The sequence below is a fragment of the Acomys minous genome (assembly GCF_964271855.1).
Source record: "Acomys minous genome assembly, chromosome: 6".
Taxonomy (NCBI): domain Eukaryota; kingdom Metazoa; phylum Chordata; class Mammalia; order Rodentia; family Muridae; genus Acomys; species Acomys minous.
The window spans coordinates 110,261,412-110,287,875 of NC_140487.1; the positions used below are offsets into that span (position 1 = coordinate 110,261,412).

At 52.0% G+C, this 26,464-nt stretch overlaps 2 protein-coding genes across 2 annotated transcripts in view; one reads left to right on the forward strand and one right to left on the reverse strand.

Annotated features, from left to right (window-relative positions):
• Positions 1 to 26,464, forward strand: part of PAFAH2 (platelet activating factor acetylhydrolase 2) — a 321,900-nt gene that overhangs the window by 242,797 nt on the left and 52,639 nt on the right. The gene's annotated exons all lie outside the window — the stretch shown is intronic.
• The window catches only part of MAN1C1 (mannosidase alpha class 1C member 1), a 145,759-nt gene that overhangs the window by 62,206 nt on the left and 57,089 nt on the right, over positions 1 to 26,464 (reverse strand). Inside the window, exon 2 of the mRNA XM_084788300.1 lies at positions 18,929 to 19,025. Coding sequence (XP_084644426.1) covers positions 18,929 to 19,025 — 97 coding nt within the window. The remainder of the gene's footprint in view (positions 1 to 18,928; positions 19,026 to 26,464) is intronic.

Below are 26,464 nucleotides of genomic sequence, written 5' to 3' on the forward strand. Positions count from 1 at the left end.
CCCAGAAGCTCCTGGGGCCCCCTGGCCTGGCATGCACAGCAGCACTTAAGAGACCCAGTCTCAAGCAAGGTGGACAGCAGAGACTGATCCCTAAGGCTGTCCTCTGACCTCCGTATGCATGTGTGTGCCCACACACACCTGAGCGTAAACACATGCACAGAATGCACATATACAATTTTGTTTTGGTTTTTTTTTTTTGAGACAGGGTTTCACTGTGTTGGCCTTGGCTGTCCTGGACTTGCCTTGTAGACCAGGCTGGCCTTGAACTCACAGAGATCCGCCTGCCTCTGCCTCCCGAGTGCTGGGATTAAAGGTGTGTGCCACCATGCCCGGCCCCATATACACAATTTTTAATAAAAAATTGTACTGAATTATGAAGTTCCTCACACTGTAGCCTAGCGTGGGGAAAACTCAGAAATGACTCAGACACTTTGTGTTAATTGCTTTTTTGATGCTGTGCTCAAACATGACCAAAGTCAGGTTAAGGAAGAGAGTTTATTCTCAATTATGCTCCAGAGGGAAAAGAGTCCACCATGACAGATAGGCGGGGCAGCAAGTGGCAGGCATGGAGCAGGAGAAGCAGGAAGCTGAGAGAGCCCGTCTTTAACCGCAGGCACGAAGCAACAGTGAAACAGAGTAGGCTAAGGCTATGAACTCTCAAAGCCCACCCCCAGTGACATTCTTTCTCCAGCAAGGCTGCATACTTGAGCATGTGTGCATATGTGTACACACACACACACACACACACACACACACACACAGAGAGAGAGAGAGAAAGAGAGAGAGAGAGAGGTGAAGTAGAATTGAAAAGACTTCCAAGCCTATTGTAGTAGCATACACCTTTAATCCCAGCACTCAGGAGGCAGAGGCAGGCAGACCTCTGTGAGTTCGAAACCAGCCTGGTCTACCTAGCAAGTTTCCAGGACAGCCAGGGCTATAGAAAGACCATCTCAAAAAAGATAGTTTTCCATACTCAGATAATGCCAACACGGATAAAAGAACTTGCTAGAACTTCATCAGTCTGAGAAGACATATGGGGAACGGCAGAGAAGAAGGAACACCCCACCTAAGGAAATGCTTTGCATCCACAAAAGCAGCACGAAAACAGAGCATCAGGCTGGGGTGACAGCCCAGCAGCTAGCAGCACCTGCCGCACAATCGTGAGAACTAAGATTGGATCTCAGCACCATGGAACAAGGCTCGTCCCAGCAGGGAGGAGGCAGGGATGGACAGGAGGACCCCTGGGGCTTACAGGCTGCCAGCCAAGCTCCAGGCTTAGCGAGAGAGACTATGCCTCAAAGGAGTAAAGCTGAGAACAATGCAAGGGTGGGAGTTGGGGGTTGGGGGGGGCCGGAGCATCCAACACTCTCTTCTGGTCTCTGTATGAACTTGTGAATGTTAGTGCGGGCGCACATGCGTGTGCGCGCACACACACACACACACATGTATACATGCACACACATGTGCACAGATACCACATACACAAACACATTTTAATAAATAGATATATTAATAAGAGGCAGCCATATCTCCCACAATGCCCCACTATTCCACCGTGTAGGAACCCCAGCCTTAAAAACTAGTGACAAACCAGACATAAAATGGGCCGATCTCCAGATTCCTTAACACCAGAGCCTCAGGTGCCGAGAGGATTCTGCTCCACCTGGCAGAGAGGCCCTTCCCACAGAGATGAGAAAAATTGGGACACAAATCAGCTCTCTGGAAAGCAGAAGCGACATTTTCACAGGATCAGCTGGAGGCCGGGAAAACTGCAAAGTCTAAGTGTTCGTGGTGTCGTAACTCTGTCAGCTGTGTTGACGCTGACAAGATGCTTACCCAGCACCTCGAGACCCGTGCCAAACCGAAGCGGTTCGATGTGTAAGCCGTAACAAGCGCCCTTCAGGGCTCTGTCGGAAGCCTGTGCCGAGCAGGCCAACACCTTGCTACCACAGCCCGCCTGGTGTCGCTCGGCCCGATTCCCTCTGCTCCGCACACCGGGGGGGGGGGGGGGGGGTTGTACAGCTCTGACGTGGGGTCATCTGTTCAGTCAAATGCTGGGGGGTGGGATGGGGGTGCGGATGAGGAGATGGGGTTTGGGGGCCCAGTAGGAGGTTGCACCTGTCTTCAGAAAACAGCATCTGCTGCAGTGCTGATCTTTAAAAAGAGAGGCATAAATCCAGTGAACCTCACGCAGGCAACAGCGGCTGGAGGCGGAAGGGGAGATAAGGGGTTGGATGGCGAGCCGCTCAGCCTTGGAAGAGATGAAGTACTTGCCGGGAACCCCAAGGCCACAGACCTGCTTTTCTGGCCATTGATCAGAGGACAGAGGAACGGAATGGGTGAGGCCTGTGCATTGGTGGTGACTGTGGCTGCAGCCAGCTTGGGCCAGGGAGGCAGGACCCAGCCCTGTCACGGGGATGGGCTGTTCGTTGCGACAAAGCTTCTTTAAGGCCTCTCCCCCCACAACCCCTTTAGACAGGGTCTTACTGTGCAACCTAGGTTAGGCTTCAACCTCTGGGCTAAGGCCATCCTCCTGCCTCAGCCTCTTGAGCTGGGATTGCCAGTACATTATTATTGTGTATTTGGATGATGATGATGATGATGTGTGTGTATGTTTGTGTGTATGTGTGTGTGAGTATGTATGTGTGTATGTGTGTGTATGTTTGTGTGTGTGTATGTGTGTGGGTGTGTATGTATGTTTGTGTGTATGTGTGTGTAAGTGTGTGTGTATGTGTGTATGTGTGTATGTGTGTGAGTGTGAGTGTATGTGTGTGTGTGTATATGTGTGTGAGTGAGTGTGTGTGTGAGTGAGTGTGTGTGTGTGTGTGTATATGTGTGTGAGTGAGTGTGTGTGTGAGTGAGTGTGTGTGTGTGTGTGTGTGTGTGTGTGTGTGTGTGTGTGTGTGAATACCATGGGGCACATGTGAAGGACGGATGGAGTCTTCACTTCCTTCTCTGTGGAGTCAGTTCTCTCCTTCCACCTTCATGTGTGTCCCAGGATTGAGTCAGGTTTTCAGGTTTAGCCACTAACACCTTTACCCACTGAGCCATCTTGCCAGCCTTCCAGGCTTTTCTTGTTAAATGTACTCAAGTCCTGTAGAAGGCTGACTGACATCCACCCCCAGCCCCAGCCCCTTCCTGGCCATGCTTTGGAATTGTATGAGGGTTGGTAGGAGATGCTGCAAATACCAGCTGAGTGAAAGCCGCTGCACACACAATATGGCTGTTCTCCAGGCTGACCACGCTGTCCCCGGCACAGCAGAGTCCAGCTATGAGGCAGACTCGGTACCTACTGGGTAGGGAGTGGGGGCCTTGAGGCGCCAAAATCCTATCTGGGTCAGTTAGCAGGGGCTGGTAACTCCAGGGCCCTAATCTGGTTCTGCTGCAGCAATCCCTCACGCGGTCTGGGCTTCAGAACCATCGTAGGGCAGCAGAGATGCTGCATTCAACCCAGATTCCCAGGGCCTGGATCCTTCCCACTGTATTTGCTGTGGATGGAACCAACGTCCACATCACCAGAAACCTCACTGGGAAGTGTGAGCACCAGAACCCTAGCCAACTGGCACAGTTTGGGATGGTGAGATGGCTCAGTGGTTAAGAACATGCATTGCTCTTCTAGAGGACCTGGATTCGATCCTTGACACCCACGCCACGCAGCTAACGACAGCCTATAACTTTGGCTCAAGAGGATACGGGCGCGCCCCCTTCTGGCCTCTGTAGGCACTGCACTCCTGTGCACAAACACACAGAGATATATACTTTTAAAATTATTTTTTTTTAAAAATCAAAGTATTTTAAAAAGAGGCACAGCTTTACTACACAGTTAATTTCCTAGCTGGTGAGCCTGCATTCAAGGGAGGGGAGAAAAGGGAGCCATAGGCAGTAGATGGTACAGCAGGGTTGGAGGCCCATCAGTGTGTTGGTCAGAAAATATTCATGATGAAGATGATGGTGATAATGATGATGGGGACTGGGCATAGTGGCTCTTGCATGTAATCTTAGTACCAAGGACATGGAGACTGGAGGGTCAGGAGATCAAGGCTACCTGAAGGTACAGTGCAGAGTTCAAAGCCACGATGAGCTACAGGAGACTCTCTCAAGAAAAAAAACAAAAACAAAAACCTAAAATTAAAAACAAAGTCGGCAATGATAGAAAAGTCCTTTATAATGTAGTAACTAAACCTGGTCTCATAATCGCCACGATTCCTATGTTCCCAGGAAGGGAAACTGAGGCACGGGACGATTAACGCAGCCAGAGCATGGTGCACCAAGCCTCCTGGCACTGAATGAAGCGTGTACTGTGCCCAGCCCTGGGGTGTTCTCTCCCTCCCAGTCAGTGGGTTGAACTACTGACTCCAGCATGTTAGGTGTGGGAGGGGTGGTCCCTGGAGACATGCCCAGATTTGCTCCCACTCCCTGCTCCCTGAAGGAGAGACATGTACAGCCAGCCCCCAGAAGCTGGCAGAGCCTAGAGAGTACATCTCTTCGTGGCTGCAGAAACTCTTTGGCACTTGCTTCTTGGTCTGAGGGAGTTTGATGTTTGGGAATTCAAGGCCTTCAAATGAATCCACTTCAGGGTTTGCTTCAGGCAAGAAAGTGGGTTTCAGCTTTTCCCACAGAAGTCTCCTTCATTAGCCGGCAGCCGCGGTCTCTCAGGTGGCAGGAAGTGTCAAGTGATAGTTTTGTCTGGGGTGTTCAAGATTTTCTCATCCTCCATGTGAGGAAGGGTTATTCTGGCTTTATTTTTAGATCCTTATGCAAGGATCTAAAGGGGCATCAAGGTACCAGGGCAAACGGTGTCCTGTCCATTGAGTGGCCTCTCCTTCTAAGTCATCGGTACACAGCCCCTGCCTCCTCCAGGGGCCTCTGCACCTGATGTTGAAGGCTTCTACGGCCCTGAAACTTGCTTGGTCCTATTCCCCACCCAGAAGAGAAAGAGGTCTCAGCTCGGAGGCAAGGCAGCCTGGGTCTGACCACCTGTACAGCTAGGGCAGGTCCCTTCCCTGAGTCTGTTCCCCCTTTAAGATGTGATGGCTGATGCTTAAAGAGACACCTGCCTAAGGATGGAAACCTACCGCCACACCCTGGCATGGAGAGACAGGGAAACAACCCACTTCCTGTAGGCAGTGTGGCTGTGCCTGGGACCCTGCTCCTGAAATAGACATCACCCAGAAGTGGGTCTGGATACGGTCTTGCAACAGATAGCGGACAGGGTGGAGACCTGCTGGCTTCACCTGCCAGCTCTGGGGACAGACAGTAGTGAGACAGGCCCAGGTTTCAGATCCCTCAGTTGGTGAAGGCAGGCCCAGGCAGCGGGGTGGCCATGACTTCCTGGTGGCCTTGGCAGACCGTCTTTGGAGGCCCTTTCTTGGGTTTTTCTCTTCTCTTGTTCTTTTGAGACAACGTCTCACTCTGCAGCTCAGGCTAGGCTTGAACTCCTGATCTTCCTGCCTCCGCCTCAAATGCAGGGCTGTAAGTCTATGTACCATGAGGCCCAGCTTCCCTTTCTCTGTTGAAAAGAAACTTACCCTCTACAGCTTTGTCAGCATAAGGATGCACCTCATCTCAGCGGCGTACCTTACTGTATGTGCTTTTTTTTTTTTTCTTCTGATCCGAAAAGAAATTGAAATGAAAACATTCTGTGAGCCCATGGGCCCTATGTGTCATGCTTAATGAAAGAAGTCAGCCCTACACAGGGCCACGGGGAGTGATCCACAGCTGAATGCACGGAGATCTCTGCCTTCCGGACCCACGCTCCCACATTTCCCATGCCCCCTCGTGGCGGCGGCACTACAGAGAGTGTCCTCCCGGGTGTGGCCCGTGCTGTCCCTCACCTGTAACGAATTTCACTGTCCTCTGTCAACATCTGCCTTCTCAGAAACCTGGCACCCAAGAATGCAGCCTGCGCTCCCACACAACCCTTTCTAAACGCCATCACCTTTGTGGCTTCCCTCCACCATGCAAGGTGCGGAGCTTGATGGGAAGAGGACCACGGCGTGAGGGGTGGCATGTGTGTCCCTCCTCAGATGCACATTGGTGCAAAGGGGGCGCATCTACCAGATTGGTGGCAAAAGTGGGTACCACGCCGGGTGTGGTGACACATGCCTTTAATCCCAGCACTCAGGAGGCAGAGGCAGGATTGCTGTGAGTTCGAGGCCAGCCTGGTCTACAAAGCAAGTCCAGGACAGCCAAGGCTACACAGAGAGACCCTGTCTTGAAAAAAAAGGGGGGGCATCACTTATTTGCCCCCCGCAAGCCCTAGCTCATTTTCAGCCTCCTTCCCTGCTGCGCAGCCAGCTCCGCCGAGCTGGGTTCGCAGTTGAGGACTCAGCACACAGATGCCAAACTAGACTCCGACTTAAACAACAACACATGCTCGTCCGCGCCTCCACCCACGTCTGCTGTTTGTTGCAAGACAAGGCCCAGACCCACTTCTGGGCCATGGCTATTTCAGGAACAGGATCCTAGACAGAGCCATACTGCCTACAGGAAGTGACATGGCTAGAAGGTCTGGGCCACATGGTTCCCATCCTCTGTCCTTTTTCCTCCTCAAGGCTTGGGGTGGGGGTGGGGCCACGTGGTTACGACAACAGCAATGACCTCGGATGGACTATTCCCAGAATTCCCAGTTACTGGGGGGAGAAAATGTTGTTGTGTGGTATCCAGTCATTAAAACACAAAACAAAAGCCATGGGCTGAGAATCACAAGTTGTCTTTCAGACTTGATGAAAAGAAGAAGAAGAAGAAAAAAAAAACTTGAATATTAGCACCACACTGTGCTGACAGCACACTTCCGGGGCTCTTTGTCTCCTCCTCGGGGGCTCTTTCAGAGAATGTCATCACGATTATTGATTCTAGCTATGCCTGTGAGGGCAGCCTTCCGTGGTGTGTAAGTGATCTTCCTGCTCCGCGGGCCCCTGGCTGGCGGGGTAGCGGCTGTGTCTGAGTGCTGCTCTCTGTGGCCCGTGACACATCCCTGCAAGCCCCATCTTGGACCCTCCCACCCCCCACTGTTTACCCAGCTGCACGGGCTCTCTGCAGCTAGGGGAGAAACGCACCTGAGAGACCACATGCTAGGCACCTGTGTGGTATGGGGTGGGTGGGACCTGCAGTGAGAAGGCAGGTGTCCCAGCTCGTGCACAGGGATGGGGGGGGGGGGGACTTGGAACTACACCTGCAGACACCGTGTCTGTGTGTCTATGCTCACAGGTCTCTTCCCCACCTGAGCATCCTTTAGACCCAAAGGGACCACGGTCTTGCTCACTCTCTCCTCTGGGTATTTCTGTGCCACGACCCCCCCCCCCACTCGCACTTTCCCAGCTGCGTTTCTGGTTGGTGTGTGTAGAAGCTGCTGCCCTGGGAAACCATCCCATCAAGAGCAAGCTGAGGGGTCCTCGAAGTGACGCTCACGTGTGCGCATTTTTCTGTCAAAACTCTGGCCTCGTGCACCTGTGTCTACACAAGTCCGGGAGGACCACACAGTGTGGACGGCGTCTGGCACACGACAGACACCTCGCAATTGTGAGGTCAAAGGAACAGCCTCCTGTGATCTCAGCAATGGTCACCATCCATCCCTGTCACGGTAGAGAGAAAACAGGGCCCTGGAATAGGAGCGGGGTCCTGTCCAGTAAGTGAGTGGTGGAGTCGGGGTTTCAGGGACCCATGACTCCTGACTCCCAGGCCAATGTTTTCCCAGTTAACACCTGTGTCTTGCACAGTCCCCAGACTTGACAAGTTCCATTTCCTGCCATCTCAGCTGGATGCATAACACTGAGGCAGGCTGTAAAGCAGAGAGAGACCACTCCATAGCACTGGGGAGGCGGCGGGGGGGGGGGGGGGGGCAGAGGGGGACAACGACAGGGAGGGGGGTTGAAGGAGGAGGGCTTTAACGTGAGAGGCATTTGTGGATGTCCCAATTCACCACTAAGAGGAGGCAGGAAGATCAGGATCCTTGCAGACCAGGGCTGACACTAAGAGGAAGGCAGCGTGCATGTAGGAGGCTAAAGTCAGCACACTGACAACAGCGAGTGTTGGCGAGGACAACAGAGTAACTAGAACTCTCACCTAGCTCGGCGCTGCCAATGGGCTTTAACCATTTTGCAAAACTGGCACCTTCCCAGTAAAGCTGAACATGCTAAACAGTATGATCCAAACATGGAGTGTGTCTCACATAGCCACCTGCTGTTCCCACCAGGAGGGGAAAAAAAGCTTATATCCAAAGTGCTCTTCACCCTCGCGGACTCCTGGTGGAAATGCGACCTGGGTACAGCCCTATGGGAAACAGTCAAATGTTTGTGCCTCTGATTACTATACAACCCAACAATCCTCCTTCCTAGACACATACCCAAGAGAAACAAACAAAACAAACAAATAAACAAAAAGCCCCATGTCCACACATAAATGGTTATAGCAGCATTATTCGTTACAGAAGAAAAAAAAAGGAAACTTAAAAATGTCTATCAACTACTGATTCCATAACATATAGTATATCCATACGGTGGAATAGTACTCGGCACAAAACACACTCAGAGAGGGAAGCCAGGCACAAAGACCAGCTGTCATACTAACCAGGCGTTAGTTACTTTTGCATTGCTATGGCAAAATATTTGAGAGAAACATCTTAACAGAGAGGGAAGCTTTACTTTGGCTCATGGCTTCCAAGGGTCTCAGTCCATTGTGGAAGAGGAGGCATGGAGGGGAGCGACTCAGTCTGCACTGCAGGAGTTCGTGGTCACTTCTTCACCACAGGCCAGGCACACCCTACAAAGTCCCGCCCCTAGTGGCACGCCTCCCATTCAGGACTCGCCTCCCAAAGGCTCCGCAGCCTTCCTGCTGGCACCACAAGCAGGGGACCAAGTGATTAAAATACAGGCCTGTGGGGGGGGGGGGTCGCTCAGAGTCAGACCATATCAGAACACGTGGATAAAGTGCTTAGCATTACCCAGTCTACACAGAGCTGGGGGTGGGGAGGCGGGGAAGGAAACCGGAAAGAACCGGAACCACCCGCCAGTGAGCACAGGCTTTCTATGGGAGATGATGCAAATGTTCTAAAATTAATTGTGGTGCTGGCTAAATCTTCCATAAACATACCAAAATTTGTTTCATGGTAAACAAAAACAAAAAAACAAAAACAAAAAAAGATTTTACAGTAGCTTACACATAGTTTAACCAAATACCAGAAACAAAATGGCCGCCAACGGTAGACTAGGCAGGAGGCCCCGGATAAGGATCGACTCCTGTTCACAACAGAATAACGATCCTAAGAGCCATACCCAGAAGGCACAGGACATAAAAACTTAGAGCAGACAAAATGAATCCATGATGTCAGGAGTCAAACCGCAGCCACCCGTGGGAACCGGCTGACCGGAACCCTCTCCACCTCAGTCTGCGTGGCTGGTGTACAGATGCACCCTGTGTAGAACTCGCTGCACCATGTGCTTATGATTTATTTTCCTGTGCAGATGTTCAAGATGTTCAACCTCAGAGTTTCAGGGTTGTTTTTTTTCTTCCTAGCAAGTATTCTGTGGCTTTTCCTAGAGACCCATAATGACAGAGCAAAGAAAGGGTCCCTGAGGTCTAAGCTGACTGAACTAATAAGTTTATTGGGGTTCGTTAAACAAATTACAGGGGACTTAAAGGCAGTTGCCTCACCCAAGCAAAGTGACAAAAGGATGAAAGTAGCATCCCTAGAGCTCCCTACAGGACTTGCAGGCGGCACAGCCCTGTGGGGGTAGGGCTTTGTAAACCTTTTAAGTTTCAGGAGCTTCCTGTGGCTTGTGAGTTGCATTTACTTCCTGAGTCTTAGCCAAGTCTCCCTACAACAGGAAATGCTTCAGTCTGGGGAGAGATCTATGTAACAATTACGTGTAGAAAACAACCCCACCCAATCACATGTTCCAAAAGCAGAGTTCAGATCTAGGCTGTCCAGCCTCAAGTGAGAGGCCCTGGCCCTGGGTGCTATCTTCCGCATCCTCAGGCGCCGGCCCAGACGGCTGTAAAGCACCTTATTGACACTGCTGATCTGATCGGCCGAGGTATGAATCTACATTCCTGAGTCACAGGATTTGCTGGGGAATTTGGTGAGTGTGCGCCATCAGGACGGTGAGAAGAGAGGGGGCTGGTTGCTGCCGGCTCAGCCTCGTTTCCAAGGAAAGAAAGGTCTTTGGAGAGTGGGTGGAACACGCTGCCACGGGGAGGGAATGTCAATTTCGATATGAATCATTTCACGCATGGCAGTAACTCACTCTGGGAATAGATACCCTGACTCACTCGGCTCCCACAAGAGCAGGACTTGTTGCTAACATTTCAGATGCCAAGAGAATCAGCAATCACAGAGAGAGAGAGAGAGAGAGAGAGAGAGAGAGAGAGAGAGAGAGAGAGAGACTAGTAAACAGCTAAACAGCCAGGAGTCCAGAGGCAGAGGCCCTGTGCACAGATCCTTTGTGTGGGTGCTGACAGGGCCCGGAGGATATTGTGGGCTCCGGTGACAGCCGGCGCCAGTGCTGGGACACCAACCCAGGCCTCTCTTGCCTCAGAATTCTTTTTACAACACTCTGCTACTATATTTTCTAAAGAAATAAATTCTCCTCTGTGCTAGGGCTTTTAAAGAAAAAGAAAAGGGCCATGATGCATCTTAATTAGAAACTGCTTGGAGGAGAGGTCTCAAATAGTGTGAGCCGAGCCTTGCCGGTGGCCAGCCAGCTGCCAGGAGGCCTGAAAACCCAGTGCACCATGCTGTGAGGAGTGTTTACTCTGAAATCACCCAGGGTGACCAGAGGGGCATTCTGGCCATCAGGAGGTAGCTAGGGGATTGTCATCCAAGGTCCCAGGGACACCTCATGGGGCCACAGCATTTGTCCAGTGACTGTGGGTCCAGCCTGTCCTTCAAGGTGGGAGCTGGCTTTTGACCCAGTTACCATGTTGGTGGCAAAGGCACACTGGCCAGTGCCCGGAGTTTCTGGTTCATTTCCTTTGTGCCTGTCCAACCCTCTGGCTCCGGATGGAGCGCACATGTGACTTCCTGGAAGGGTGCTGGCTGCCCCGAAGCCTGACCCATTCCGTCCAAGGAACAGCAGTGTTGCCGCTTTGCAAAGTTGATGACAGCCATTTCTCAGAGCAAACTCCAGCCCAAGTCAGGAATGTGTGCAGAGCTTGCCAGCATCAGCCAGCTGCCCATCCTGATGCTGATGTTCCAGGAACTAAAGATGTTTTTCTTCTGCCACAAGAAAAAACTCCAGAAAAACAGAAACAGTATTTTCACCAGGCGACTTGAAATGCTATTACTTAACCAAAAAGAACAGGGCCCTTGGGGCTGGAGAGATGGCTCAGAGGTTAAGAGCACTGGCTGTTCTTCTAGAGGTCCTGAGTTCAATTCCCAGCAACTACATGGTGGCTCACAACCATCTATAATGTGATCTGATGCCCTCTTCTTGTGTGTGTATATGTAATAAAATAAAATATTAAAAAAAAAAAAATAACAGGGCCCTGGGGGTGGGGTGGGGAACTGGTCACACGGCTCAGCAGGTAAAAGTGCTCGCCTCCAAGCCTGATGATCTGAGTTCGATCCCTGGAACCCACATGAAGGAAGGAGAGAAGTGATTCCTGCCATTTGCTCTCTGACCTCCACATGTATGTGTGCACCCACATACAACCACACACATGAACGTAATGTAATCCTTAAATTAAAAAAAAAAAGTCATCAGGAAGGGGGTGCATATGTGCAAGGGAGAAAAAAAATTCTTGTATGTGTTAGCACGCAGGCTTCTGTGCACACATGTATGAAAGGCAGAGGACAGCCTCAGGCGTCGCTGTGTCTCTAGGCACTATCCACCTAATTTTCTGAGACAATGGCCTGGAATTGGCCGAGTGGACTAGGCTAGCTGACCAGTGACACCCCTTCCCCAGATCCTGTCTCTGTATCCCCAGTGCTGGGGTCACAAGCATGCGCCACTATGGCCAGCATTTTTACATCCTATCCGGGAATTGAACTCAGGTCGTTATGCTTGCATAGCAGACACTTTACTGACCGAGCCATCTCCACAGACCACGAAGAAAACCTCTTAAACGTTTGGTGCCACTCTGCGTACCGACCTCCTCCAGCCTCACACGGGAGTAAAGTAAGGGGTGGGGGAGTCTGTGGCTTGCCCGGCTTTGCTCAGCTGGTGCATGCCAGGGGTGGATTTGAACCCAGATGAGTCTCTGCAATGCTTGCCGAACCAAACTCTTGAGAGGCACGGTAGAGACCAGGGGAGATGTGGGGAAGCTGGAGGGCTTCACAAGCTACCCAGCTGGCAAAGCTGGCTTCTCCAAAGGGAGTCCCATGGGGGTGGGGAGGAGCTCTCACCATCTGAAACAGACTGGAAAGGGTGGCGTGTGTACCCATGTGCGCACGCATGTAGGAGAGTGTGAAAAGCATGCAAGTGACACTACTAAACCACACACCCTACAGCAGTTGTAAAAAAAAATGACACCTCGGGGGTCTGGATTTATTCGCTCCTCCACATCCTATTTGCTCCGTTTACAAGGCAAAGATGATTTTTTTTTTTCTCTCTCTGCCAAGGCCGAACACCGCCAGCCCATGATCCGAAAATCACACCGTGTTCATTTTGCCTCTTAACTCGCTCGTGGCTATAAATCGTGCCCACGATGGGGACTGGGTTGGCATTTCTATTGAGGAATCCATGGGCAGAGACAGAATCCAATTTGGGGCTCTCACAATCACCCTGGGGCTGGGCTTGGGGCTGGGGAATATAGCTTTTAGCCACACAAACGTCTCCGTCCTGTACGGCGAAGAGTCAGCGAGCCAGAACCGCTGACCAAGCAGGAAGACGATTTCTCCAGGTCTCCTTGCTGGTTCTGAGCACACTTCAAGGCAGGAGGTCAAGGCCACCGGAGGGGATGCGAGAGGTGGAGCAGAGAGGAGCCAGACTCGGGACAGAGGGGAAACGGCCCAGGCAGAGACGGCGGCAGGCTGCTGATTCTTTGTCCAATACATCTAGACCCTGCTGCACGCCACACACCGCTCTTTCCTGGATTAGAATTAGAGTCATTTATTATTAATCAGCAAATAGAACGCTGACAGCGGCTTCCATTTAAGGAGACCACGCGGGCAGGTGTAGCACCAGGTGTTGAACACACACACACACACACACACACACACACACACACACGCACACACCAGCTGCATTTGGTCCTCGCGCCTGACAGAGCTGTTGCCGTCTCCATTTCACAGATGGAGAAACTGAGAGCAGAGGGGTCACTAACACCAGGCCAGAGGATGAGTAAGTGGCAGGGCCCAGGCTGGCCTGGCTCCCAAGCCCCTGGTCCTTGCAGCTCAGCCAATCATATCGTTGCAAAGCAGATATTCCTAAGGTTGCTAGGCAGATTTTCTAGGCGGAAGACAAGTCTTTTGTGCCCTAAAAACTCTATCCATGACCAGTAATGATGCCGAGAGACAGGGAATGTGGACCCTGGACGTAGTTGTGTGCAGGGTGGGATGGAGGGGGGGAGGGGGGCGGGATGAGAGGGAGCAACAGGACCAACAGACACACCACTCCAACCCCGAGGCTCGCTTTCTGTACTGTTCCCTCCTGAGCTCTCTGTGGCGCAGGGCAGCATGGTAGCTTACTGTCTGGGCTTCAGAGCCCATGCTACACCAGGGCTTCAGCTACTGCGAGTCCTGGAGATTGCTAGATCTCTCCTCTCTCCTGTGAAATTGGGGCTACGATGGGTAATGACGCCTTGCCAGGGACGAGAGGAGCGCACTAGAGGACATGGCTGTGGTGTCTGGAGAGATGTGTGGGTAGGGCCTGGGGGACTCTTGGACCCCAATTTCCATACCTCTTAACAGACAGCTGTGTGCTGAAGCTCTGAGCATTATCTACACACATCTGGCTGGGACCTGGCCACAGTGGCAGGCCACCTGTGACAATCTGGCCAATCTATAGACGGGTGTGGTGGTGGGCTGGGATTCAGGTCTCTAGGATTAGCGTGTGACGTCACCTCCAGCAAGTCCTTTCTCCCAACTCGGAGCCTCAGCTCCCCCCAACTCCAGAACAAAGGAGCAGCCGCACCATCAAAGGCCCCTCCAGTGGCAACAAGACTCTGTCCCGTGACATTTCTGTCAGGAAGGGGCCAAATTCTCACTGCACAGACAGTTGTCAACAGGCTGGTTTACTTCCTGCTGCATGCCTGTTACAAAACTCTAGGGTGCTGCTCAAATGAAGGGCCAAGAAGTATAGCCCTCACTTCGTTCCTCCCAGGGGCACTGGGGACAGGGTTAGGGGAAAGGCCTATGGCCCTTACATGGGTTTCTGGGTCCAGGGAACCTAGGCATGCCCCCCCCACAACACGGGACCGGTACAGTTTGATCTCAGGCCTTTCCTGCACCATGCTCACAGTGCTGGACATCTGCAGAGTGCCGCCTAAGCGCTAGACATATGCTCAGTGTGTGTGCTTAACCACTTCCTTTAAAAACAATCCTGGGAAGGAAAGATTGCTTGTGCCTTGCTGGGCAGCTGGGCAAACAGGCCCAGAGAAGTTAAGAAACTTGCCCAAGATCACGCAGCTAGGAACAGCAGAGCGGCACTAAAGCCCTGCCCTCTGGCTGTGGAGTCCGGGCCACTCAGTGAGCTTCCTTCACAGTCCCCTGGGTTCTACCAGTGAGTATTAGTGGCTGGCCCTTTCTATAGGCAAAGGACCTGGACCTCTGTATACCAGACCACTTGTTTCACGATATGGTGGCTGCCCATCTGTCGCTGGCTCTTCTGCCATCGTACCCTGCACTGTCCCAGGCTGAAGACTGGCCTCTGTGACAGGAGGAGTAAGTGCCTCCTTGGTGTTTGGGGCTGGCTCCTGTGCACACCTCCCTATTAATCACCGTGGGCCTGGCCAGCAATATGGCTCATCGGGTAAAAGCACCTATTGACAAGCCTGCCAAACGGTGTTCAATCCCTAGGCCTCATGTTATAGAAGACCACTGACTCCATTGCCCTCCACCTGCACCAAGTGGCACATGTGTGCTCACACACACACACAAAATAAGCTAATAAGATGTATAGAATATATTAAAATAATTATGACCACCACAGGCCGAGGAAACTGAGGCCTGGCCCGCTCTGCAGAGAACCACGCAAGCTTCTCTGGACCCCGAAGTCCACGCCCCTCAGCCGTCCAGCTGGACATAAGTGTCCCATCTGGCAAGCTTACAGAGGAAAGACGTGTGTCTGTGGCCTGAGCAACGGGCTGAGAGTGGGCTATCTTCTCTGGTGGCCAGTGGGCCTTGGGAGTTTCTTTAATGGGGCCTGCTGAGCCGGATGAGACATTGGGATGCCTAATTCACACACACACACACACACACACACACACACACACACACACACACACCTGGCTGGAGAGATGCTTCAGCAAGACAATCTGCTCTCAGAGTAAGAATAGCTTTGAGGAAGGAAGGGGGCAGCTCAAGGGGATTGGCATAGTGAACGGCCACACAGGGAGACCAGAGGGGGGACCGTGCTCAGGCTGTTCTATTCTCACCACGGTTCCTACAGATCTTGGCAAAAGGAGGTTCTGGTGTGAGCTCACGTGACCTTTTCCACGTGCAGGCACCCAGAGCGGTGCCCATAACCAGACCGTGAGAGCCTGTCTCATCTGAGCGGTTCACACAGAGGGGCTGGGCAGGGTCCCCCTTGTAAGTCTCACTCAGCCAGGGAAGGCAGAATAGATTTGCCTAATCCTGCCTGCCCCAGGGCATCCTGTGTCTACAGAGCTAAGCCTACTTGAGGTCACTGATGACATAAGAGGCCATCAACAGCCGCACCACACCTTCCCCCCACCCCACCCCGTCACTTCCCCCCCTCCACAGGGTCTGGGAGGGAAGCAGGAGTGTGGCCCAGTGCTGAATTCAAGACCCTACACCTGCGGCTGCCTTTGGGATCCTCTTCCTGCCTCTGGGAGTGGAGTCTTATCTTCTCGTTGTGTTCTCATGGAATCTGAATTCTAAGAGCTGTCACCACTGACAGGGGCTCTGAGACAGGCAGGCCCAGGCTGGGCTCAGTGCCACCAGTGGCTCCAGCTCCCAGAAACAGCTACAGGGAGAATGACCAGTCCGAGGTCACTCAGCAAGGAGGTCGTGAAGCCCAAGTCTGAGGCCAGGTCTGTCTGACTCCAGAATGGCACGCCAATAAGGACTATTTATAAATAGCATTATCTATGGTCACCTCTTCCCTTTCTGAAGACCCTGGACAGGCCCCCAGAGAATGCCAGGAAAGGGCAGCTAGGTGGTCTGGGTGGCCTGGCGGAGATCCCACTGTGTCACTGCTAGCCCAAGTTTCAACAGCTCTGGGAAGAGCCACACAGCTTTCCTGTCCCTGGGGCTGAGCCGGGACACAGGGTGGCAGGTGCATGTGCTGGACAGGTGAGGCAGCTGACCCCAGGGCCAGCACCCAACAGTGTGTAAAGTACGTGCATGTGTGTGTGTGTGTGTGTGTGTGTGTGTGTGTGTGCATGTGTGTGCCTGCTTACTGCCAGGAGTGCTAGAGGGAGGGGGTGATGGTTCCTAGGGACATCCCCCACCCCCACCCCCAGCAGTGAGAACCTGTCACAGGCTTCCTGGGCCAGCGCTGCTCTCATTGACCTCAATAGAAACTGCCACTCTGCCTCCTAACACACGCTCCCGTGGATGTCCTCACAGAAGCCCCAGGACAAAAGCGGTGCCATCTGGAGCCCAGAGAGGTAAAGGACAGCTAAGGACAGAGGGAGGATTCCCACGCAGGTCCGCTGACGCAAGGGCTCTGTTCGTCCTGTTGCTCCAGGCGCCCAGTGTTCTCGCTCACTGGGTGAAGTCCTGAAGGGCTGTGACTTAAATCTCACCCTTCGGGGACAGTGCAAATGGAGCTGGACTGAGGCCAGTCCCTTCTAGAAGTGCTTCCTGTAAAACCTGAGCAGCAGCTGGGTCTACGCTGAGCGGTTTCAAACATGGACACCCCACCGCCAACACCAGTTCCCCCTCAACGGAGAAGAAAGGGGGACACTTTCATATCACATTCCCATTAGCCCGTGTTTGGACGGCTTTGGGAAGAGCCACACCAGCTCCCTGTCCCTGGGGCTCAGTGGGACATGGGGTGGCAGGTCCATGTGCGGGACGGGTGAGGCAACGGGCTTCCAGACAGAGATCTTCATACTTCATCGTGAGGCCCAAGACCCATCTCTTCCTCCAACCCGCTGGGGAGTCACCCCTAGGAAGTCATACCCAGGCCACTGGTTATGCTCAGAGTGAAGCGCTTATACTATTCTTAATGGGGAAAAAAAATATCAGAAACAACCTTTGTCTAATAGCCAGGCGGATATATATGAATTATGGAGGCATAATTCATACAGTCAACAAAACTAGTTACTCCAAACGAGCTGGGCAGGCTGTCATCCAAGCCACTCAGGAGGCTGAGGCAGAAGGACTGTTGAGTCCCGGAGTTCAACATCAGCCTGGGCAGCACAGTGAGAACCACTTCAGATATTTATTATCTTCATTATTGTTGCTTTGTGTTTTTGAGACAAAGTTTATATAGCCCCAGCTGTCCTAGAAAGCACTATGTAGACCAGGCTAGCCTCAAACTCACAGAGATCTGCCAGCCTCTGCCTCTCAAGTGCTAGGTGCCACCACACCTGCCTCAAATATCAAAAAGAATTAATACAAATACTCTGTGACTGTTAATCTTCACTGTCAATTTGACTGGATTTAAAAGCACAAAGAGACGCACCTCTCCTCGGGTGTGGCTCAGGGAACACACTGAATAAAAAAAAGCTGAGCACCAAATTCACCTCTCTCGCTATGGAGACAATAACAGCAGTCACCTCACACTCCTGCTCCCGTGCCTGCCCCACCACTGTGGGCTGTGTGTCCTTAAACTGTGAGCCAAAACAAACTCTCGCTCTTCCTTAAGGTGATTTTTGCCAAACACTTGGCCACAGAAAAGAGAAAGCAACCAACACACAGTATTTTTTTTGTTTGGTTGGTTGGGTTTTTGTTTTGTTGGTTTTTTGTTTGTTTGTTTGTTTGTTTGTTTGTTTTATTGGCCTTTTGGGTTTTTTTGTTTTGTAATTGTAATCTGTTTACTTTGCCTACTTCATACTTTTTGGGCCTTGATTCACAAGTGTGGGAAGCTGCTCAAATCCACAATCCCTTGCCCCTGCCGCAGGGGTGACTCTTCTGGACAGGCAGTCCAGCACTGACTGCTGCAGGACAGTGAGGGACTCATCACATTTCCCGATACTGGGGGCATGGGGATTATATTTCCCTAGGGCTTTCCTGCTCAGGCTTGCTTCTCTGGACCCAACTCCAGCAACCTGTATTCCCCAGGAAGAGCAGTGAGCATGGTGCTGTCATTATCTGGTCCAGCACAGCATCCTGGATGCTCAGGCTATCCACAGCATCTTCTCTCTAGAGTGAATGCAGAGCGAGAGCTAGCGCCATGACGGCCAGATGAGTGGCCTCTGAAACAGGAGGCTGAGCTTGCAGCCTTTAGGAGGCGCAAAAGAGGGGGCTCTGGCTTCAAGGAATACAACAGGGGGGAGTGGGTGCAGCCAGAAGGGCTACAGGAGAAACACAGGGGCAACATGAAAGACACCCCAGGATTTTATCTAAAGACAGCCCGAACCCGGCTTCTTTAGACACATTTGTTCTCTATGGAGACAACATCATCTCGCCGCCGCCCCTCCCAGGAAAGTGAATCTCCCCTGTTCATGTCACCAAGCCCCTGTCCCTCGCCATCCTCACTTTGCCAAGCTCCGTTGTCTGAAAGCAAGGATGTAAGAGCAGACAGATGCGCACCTGGGTCCTCTGAGTCCAGAAAAAGCTTGGAAAAGCCCAGAAAAGGAAAAGGCAGAGCGAAGCCACGCTCGACCCCCCCCCCACCCCCGGAGTGGGTCCACTCACCGAACATGTTGCCCTCATAGCCGTCCTTTGTGAGTGGCCGGAGCTCGTTCTTCCCCATCGCATAGCGGCGGTAATTCTGCCACGAAAACCGCATCATCTGCGGGAAAGAGCAGGGGACCAAGCCCCGGTTGAGAGGATGCTGGTGACCAGCGGCACCCCACCACACCCTTTGCCAAGGTCTCATTCTCAGTAGGAGCTGTGTAGAAAGGCTGTTTCTTTACAGAAGGAACTGAGTCAGAAATGAGGTAACCTGCCCGAACTTCCCGCAGTGGGTCAGCGGGAGAGCTAGGGATGGAACCCACAGCCTCTGGTTCAAAAGTGCCAGGTCTGTCCCCTAGAGACACCTGAGTCCCTATGGGCTGTGCTGACCTGCCCTAGGCACCCTGGGCTCCCCTGGGCACACCTGGCTTAGCTGGCCACTGTTATTTTTTATTTGCATGGCCCGCTCAGCCACAATCCAGAAAGGTTTCAACAGAAGCAGCGGAAATGCTCGCCTCCAGTGGCGGTGATGGACAAACGCTAGCTTGTCCTGTCCTCCTCCCTCTTTGACTTCAGAGTCCCGGGGTAAGCATCTCCCCGCCTTTTCCACCTTATTTTTCAGTTCTCGAATGCTAGCCAGGGGGCCGGTCCCCAAGCTTAGCAGGTCTGGAGCAAGGCATGAGCTTGCCTTTTAAAATTCATGATTCATACAGGCTGTGTGGCCAGTCCACGGGACACACAGAGGACCACCTGTATCACACAGGTGAGCTTCCTCTACCCAAAATGCTTGGGGCCACAAGCCTTCTGGATTTCAGATTTTTTTCCTCAGATATTCAAATATCAGCGTTTACATAATGATATATCATAGAGGAGGACCCAAGTCTACACACACAATTCATGTACCTCCTATATGCCTTACATACACATAGCCTGAAGGCAGTTTTACACAGGGCTTCCGCGGCATCCGCGTTTTGAACGTGACTTGTTACATGAAGCCAAGTGTGGAAATTTCCATTTGTGAAGTCATGCTGTCTCCCCCCAAAATTTGAGAGTTTGGATCATTTTAGAGTTCCTTATAAGTTTGTTTATTTACTTATTTATTTTGGTTTTGGTTTTGGTTTTTCGAGACAGGGTCTCTCTGTGTAGCCTTGGCTGTCCTGGACTCGCTTTGTAGACCAGGCTGGCCTCGAACTCACAGCGATCCGCCTGCCTCTGCCTTCTGACTGCTGGGATTAAAGGTGTGCGCCACCATCACCTGGCTCAAGTTTATTTATTTTTATTTTATGTTGTGGGTGTTTTTTTCCTGTGTGCATGTACAGGTACCAAGTGCATACCTGGTGCTGCAGAGGCCAGAGAGGGTGACAGGTCCCCCTGGGACTTCAATAACGGGTGGTAACCCGAGTTATAGCTGCCATGTAGGGGCTGGGAACTCAACCTGGGTCCTCTGGAAGAGCAACAAGTTCTCCTACCACTAAACCAACTCTCCTGCCCCTCACTTGGTCGCGTTTTGGGGGGTTTGTTTGTTTTGATTTTGATTTCTTTCTTTCTTTCTTTCTTTCTTTCTTTATTTATTTATTTATTTTTTAGGCAGGAAAATAATGTATGGCTTTGTCTGGCCTCAAACTTGCTATGTAGGCCAGGCTGGCCTCGAACTCACAGAGATCCACCTGCCTCTGCCTCTGCCTCTGCCTGCCTCTGCCTCTGCCTCTGCCTCCCGAATGCAGAGATTAAAGTTGTACAACACCACATCTGGCTTTCATGTTAGATTTTTAAAACTAAAGATACTCTGCCTATATTGTAACATGCATGTTCACTTGTTTTTTTGAGGCAGGGTCTCACGTAGCCCAGGCTGGCCACTACCTCCCTACACTACAAAAGATAATCATAAAATCCTGGCCCTCCTGTCTCCACCTCTCATGTGGCTCGGGATGGAAGCCTCCTGCATGGTAGGCCAACACTCCACCAACTGACGCACTGCAGCCCTTCATCCTGTGCTTGTCGGCTTTCGCTTCTTGGTGCTTCCAAACACCTCCATGCCTTGGTTTACTCTGTCCTGTGTTTCCCGTGGCAGCGCCCTTCTCTGCAGCAAGCCCCCCCCTGCGTCCCCTGTGCTCAGCCAGTTTCCTGGTACCTAAGCTTAAAGGCCGCCTCTTCTGGTAATCACTGCTGCTGTGACCAAAATCCACAGAGGAGTGACCTCCCGAGGGTGGCAGGACGCTCTAGTACCACGTCTCTGCATTGCAAAGGATGGCACTGGGGCTCAGAGATGGCAGGTGGTAGGGCCAGCACAGCAGACCAGACTGGAGCACTTCTGTCCCCCAGAGCAGCAGGTCCCCATCACACACAGCCATTATGGAGCTCCCTGCTCCTGCGGCGCGTGCCAACGTCGTGGCAGAGCATGGCAAGAACTCGGCACAGGCCTGGAGGCCGGCCTCCATCCCTCTGTTATTTTCTACTTATCTCGAATTGGCAATAACGGAGAATAATTGCTGGGTATACGTGTTGAGGGAGAATAGAGCCCCTCCCTCTCTCCCATACCCCTCCCCCAGCCTCCCTCTCTCCTATGCCCCCAGGCTCCGCCCCCGCTGCCACTGTAGTTGGCAGTGGGGGTAGGCAGCAGCAATAAGATCCCAGACAATAAACCGGAGCGGAAAGGCTGGCAGAGAGGTGTGTAGGCTGCCGCACCCCACCCTGATCCCACCCCTACTTAGAAAGAAGTGAGTGTTCACAAGGCGTTAGGGGATCACAGGTGTCTACTTGGTCTCACCAGAGCCATTCCCTGTGGGCTCTCTGTTGTCACCGCCAGCCACAGCAGCGGAGGAAGACAGAAAGGAACAACCGGTCCCTGTGTCCCCTGGGGCTGGACTTGGAAAAGGCATACCAAGAGCCTCCATGTGCAAACCCTCAAACACACACGCAGCACCCCTCAGGCCCAGATGAGCATGCACACACCTAACCAGTGCCTGCTAGGCCTGGGCCTGGGCCGCAGTTTGAGCTGCACTATGGAGGCAACGTTCTCCCAGCCCCACCCCTCCCCTCCTCCACCTGTTCATCCTCCTTCAGGTCCCACTAGAAGGATGCTCATTGGGGAGCCTTCAGTTCCAGCCCCGCCTGAGTCAGCCTGTGGTCCAGTTCATGTTCCCCTCGGTCACAATAGTGTGTTAGAGGCCAGTTTGGGGCTGCATGAGACCCTGTCTCAAAAAACAAATGAATAGACGAAAGGGGACCTTGGCGTCTGGGATCAAGCTTTTTTCCCTTCTGCCATCAAGTCAGCCCCTCGCCCCCTACTCACGCTGCACACCCACCACCCTCAAGGCACTGGCACATAGAAGAGGGTTATCAAGTGTCAACTGAATCAGCGAGTGACAGAACCAACAGGAGCTTAACCCAGGGCCAGGAGGCCTTATGTGGACGGACTCCATGACACAGGTGGGACCCGGCCCCTGAGCCAGAGACACTCAATGATACAGTCTTCAAAGGAAGCTGCTGGTCCCCAAATGCATGGTCAGACAGGTAGGGATACAAGGTGCACACTGGGAGACTTGTCCAAAAGGCTCAAACAGTAGCAGTGCGATCCCAAGGTCCTAAAGACCCCGGAGGCCACTCAGGCTACCTCCTGTCTCACCCACATTCCTGAGCAGAACATTAAACTGCCTCTCCTTGAATACCCGCAGTGTTGGGGCACTCACGACCTGACTGGACAGTCCTCCCCCCCCCCCATCAACGGCAGAATGTCACAGTTCCTTCCTGAATGCATCAAATCTATTCTCCCCTGGTGCCCAGAGTCAGGAAGCATGCTCTACACCACATACGTTCACCTCGGGGACCCAACTCTTACGTCACCCTTGCTGAGCAGCAGCCCTGCTCTGTCAACGGGTTCCCTCGCACTCATCTCTGAATCACCCAAGTTCAACCATGGCAGCTTCTTCGACCACACACCTTCCCACGCCACATTCTCCCGGGCACCCTGTAACTCAATCACCCATTTTGGCAAGAAGCAGAAACAGCTGCCTTGGCCACCACGCAGTGTGGGGTTGCCCTTTGGCCCCGGGTGACTGCTGTTTCCACAGGGCTCTGTCTGCCGTCCCACGCTATCCAGATCTTTGCAGAACCAGATCTGATGAAGCAATTCAGTGTCTACCTGCTCTGGGCAATGGGCAGGCTTAGACTGGCCGGGCTGGCATTGGTGCGCAACCCAGACCTGGGACGTTCCTGTAAATGGCTCGGCTGAGGACAGGGAGTCACCAGAGGGGTTCCTCTTGGGTCTAGCACCACTCTGTGACTGCCAGCCAAGAGCTCGCCGGGCTGTCAGCAAAAACCCATCTCTCCACTTTTGTACAAGAAGACAATGAAAGGCTGAAATACAGACACTTGGCCCCACTACAGCCAGCACAGAGCAAGCCTTAAAAAGAAAGAAAGAAAGAAAGAAAGAGAAAATAGGGGTTTCAGCTGGCAGGACTGTTCTTGAACTCATTTTGGCTGCCTCTGATCATTTCTTTTTGTTCTAAACTCTTATAAATCACTAACTTTTTTAAAAAATTATTTATTTTTATTTTATGTCCATTGATGTTTTGCCTGCACGCGTGTCTGTTCGAGAGTGTCAGATCTTGGAGTTATAGACAGTTGCGAGCTGCCATGTGGGTGCTGGGAATTGAACCCCGGTCCTATTCCGGGGTCCTAAGAGCCAGTGCTCTTAACTACTGTGCCATCTCTCCAGCCCCATAAATCACTAACTTAAAGGCCTGTTAGTCCCATTAGGACAGCTATCTGCAGAAAGACGACAGTAAAAGTCGCTGGCAGGTGGCGGAGGCACTGAAAGCCTCATCAGTGGTGGTGGCAGGGTTATGGAGGTGGCACAGCAGCTCTGGGGGAAGGAATCCGGCAGGAAAAGGTTCCCATGTGGAATGTTCTAGTTTCTTTTCCTATTGCCATAAACACTGAGATCCAAAGCAACCTGGGGAGGAAAAGGTTTTTTCAGCTTACAGTTCCACATCACAGTCTACCACTGAGGGAAATCGAGGCAGGAACCCGGAGCACATCCCCCCCCCCCCCCCGCCTCCCTGGTGAGACACGCAGTTACTGGCTCACTTGTTCACTTTGGTTCTGGCTCAGCCTGTTTTTGTATACAATCCAGGACCACCTCTGCCTAGGGATGATGCTGCCCACAGTGGGCTGGGCCTTCCTGCATCAATCAACAACCATCAACAAAGTCTCCCATAGACATGACCACAGGCCCAACTGATGTAAGGAGGCCCATCATGGAGACACTGTCATCCTCAGGTGGTTCTTGGTTATGGTGACAATAAAAACTAAGACAAGAGAGTTAGCATTTGACCCAGTCAATTTGGGTAAAATGGCTATGGAAAAAAACAAAACTATCAGCCTAGGAGGCCCAAGAAGTCCATCCTCAGAAAAGTCTGCTTGCAAGGCTGGGCTTCAGCCAGCCTAAGGGAAGGTGAATTTCTGGAGTGTTCCACCACTGGCTGACTGAAAAGGAGACCCACTGGACTGAAACGATACAAACACACTTACAAGGAGCACCTGCTTTTCTGCCTGGGGCCTGGGATTTCAGCACACGCTAGGCAGAGGGTGACAGCCTGACCGCTCTCTAAGCAGAGCACATGGTGACAGCCCCTTGCGTAGTCACAATCTCACGTTGCAGGTGCCTCCTATGCAGCTTTACCGGAAGGGGCCTCTTGAAACCTGCACCTGGTGCCCTCCAGGCTGCTGCCCCTGCATTCGCTCCTTGGTTAACTTTGCTGTGTGTCCCTTGCTTTAATAAGCCACAGCTGTAAGCAAGATCATACACTTAAGTCTGGCAGCAAGGCCTCCTACTGAAGCCAGGTGTGGTGGCGCATGCCTTTAATCCTAGCACTGGGGAGGCAGAGGCAGGCGGATCGCTGTGAGTTTGAGGCCAGCCTGGTCTACAAAGCGAGTCCAGGACAGCCAAGGCTACACAGAGACCCTGTCTTGAAAAACCAAAAAAAAAAAAAAAAAAAAAAAGAAACAAAGAAAGAAAAGATCTACTGAACCACTAAATGCAGGGGCCATCTTGAGGACCCTGACACACAATCAAAATTAAGATATAATGTCCTAGTTAGTATCAGCTGTCAACTTGACACAGCCAAAGTCTACTGTTGGCCTACTCAATTGACGGGCTGCCTAGGTAAGACTGGGCAGTGGCCACGTCTGTGAGAATGTTCTTCATTGGTATGGGAAATCCCATTCCCCCTGTGGGCAGCACCATCCCTAGGCAGCTGGCCCTGGGCTGTATAATAAAGCTAGCCAAGTTTGATACCAAGGAGCGAGCCAGTGAGCATTTCTCTGTGGCTTCTGTTTTCAGCTCCTGCCCTGACCTCCCTCCCGCACTGAGGGGCTGTGACCTGGAAGCATTAAGCCAAGTCAACTCTTTCCTCCCCAAGGTGCTGTGACCACCATAGCAACGGAATGAGTGTAGAACACACACATCCACATCGAAACCTGGGCACAAACGCTCGCGCCAGCACTAGTTCAAGTAGCCGAAAAGTGGAAACAAACCAAATGCCCATGAGCCACAAGCTGTGGTATATCTATTCAGAAGAATATTACAAGACCATAAAAAAGGTCAGAATGCAGCAACATGGATGAGACCTGAAACCCTGCATTAAGGAAAAGAAGCCAGGCAACAAAATGCCACTTACAGTATGATTCTGATGAAGAGTGATGCCCAAAAGGAAACCCTAGTGACAAGGTGGAGTGCTGGCTGCTAGAGGTTAGGAGAGGGTCAAGGGAGGAGACTGCCAACGGAGCTGAAGTGTGTGTGTGTAGGTCAGAGGTTGACACTGGTTGCCTTCCCGTAGTATTGTCTGAGACAGGGTCTCTTTTGGGGCTCACCAGTTTGACTGGGCAAGCCTCGGGGGTCCTTCTGCCTCCCTCCTGCCAAGTGCTGGTTACAGACGCATGTCACAGCTAGCAACCTGCACTGGGGTCCCCATCCCTGAGACATATGCACTTTACCCACTGAGCCCTCCCCGGCCCCACAATATACTTTTTAAAAGGTGGTCTCTACAGCACAGAAATTACATCGCAATAAAGCTGTTACCAATTTACATATTTAAAAAAAACTATAAGTGGTCAGAAGTTGCTGCCACGTTCCATCCTATTTGGCACATAGAACACAGCAGCTTCCAGAGACATTTCCATCCCCCTAAAAGGCCTGAACTGAACAATGCCTAAAGACACATCAAACCACCCCAAATGTAGGTATGCCCAATGGGAAGAGAAAGGAAGATAAAAAAAAAAACACCCCCAGGAAGAAGACCAAATTAGCCAGAACCTGCCACTCCTGGAGCAAAACTCAACAGGCGGCAACTGTCACTACTGAGGTAAAGCGTGTTATTGAGACAGTCTGGCAGGATTGGATGCACCTCGGGATCAGCAAGCTCTACGGTGGCAGTGGTCTGGTTCTAACGGGTTTTCCGTGTTGCTGTGGGAAGTGTCTGATCTTGCTGAAAATACACGGTAAAGCATTTAGGGGCATTGCGCCTGCAATATACTCTCAAATGGTTCAGAAAATAA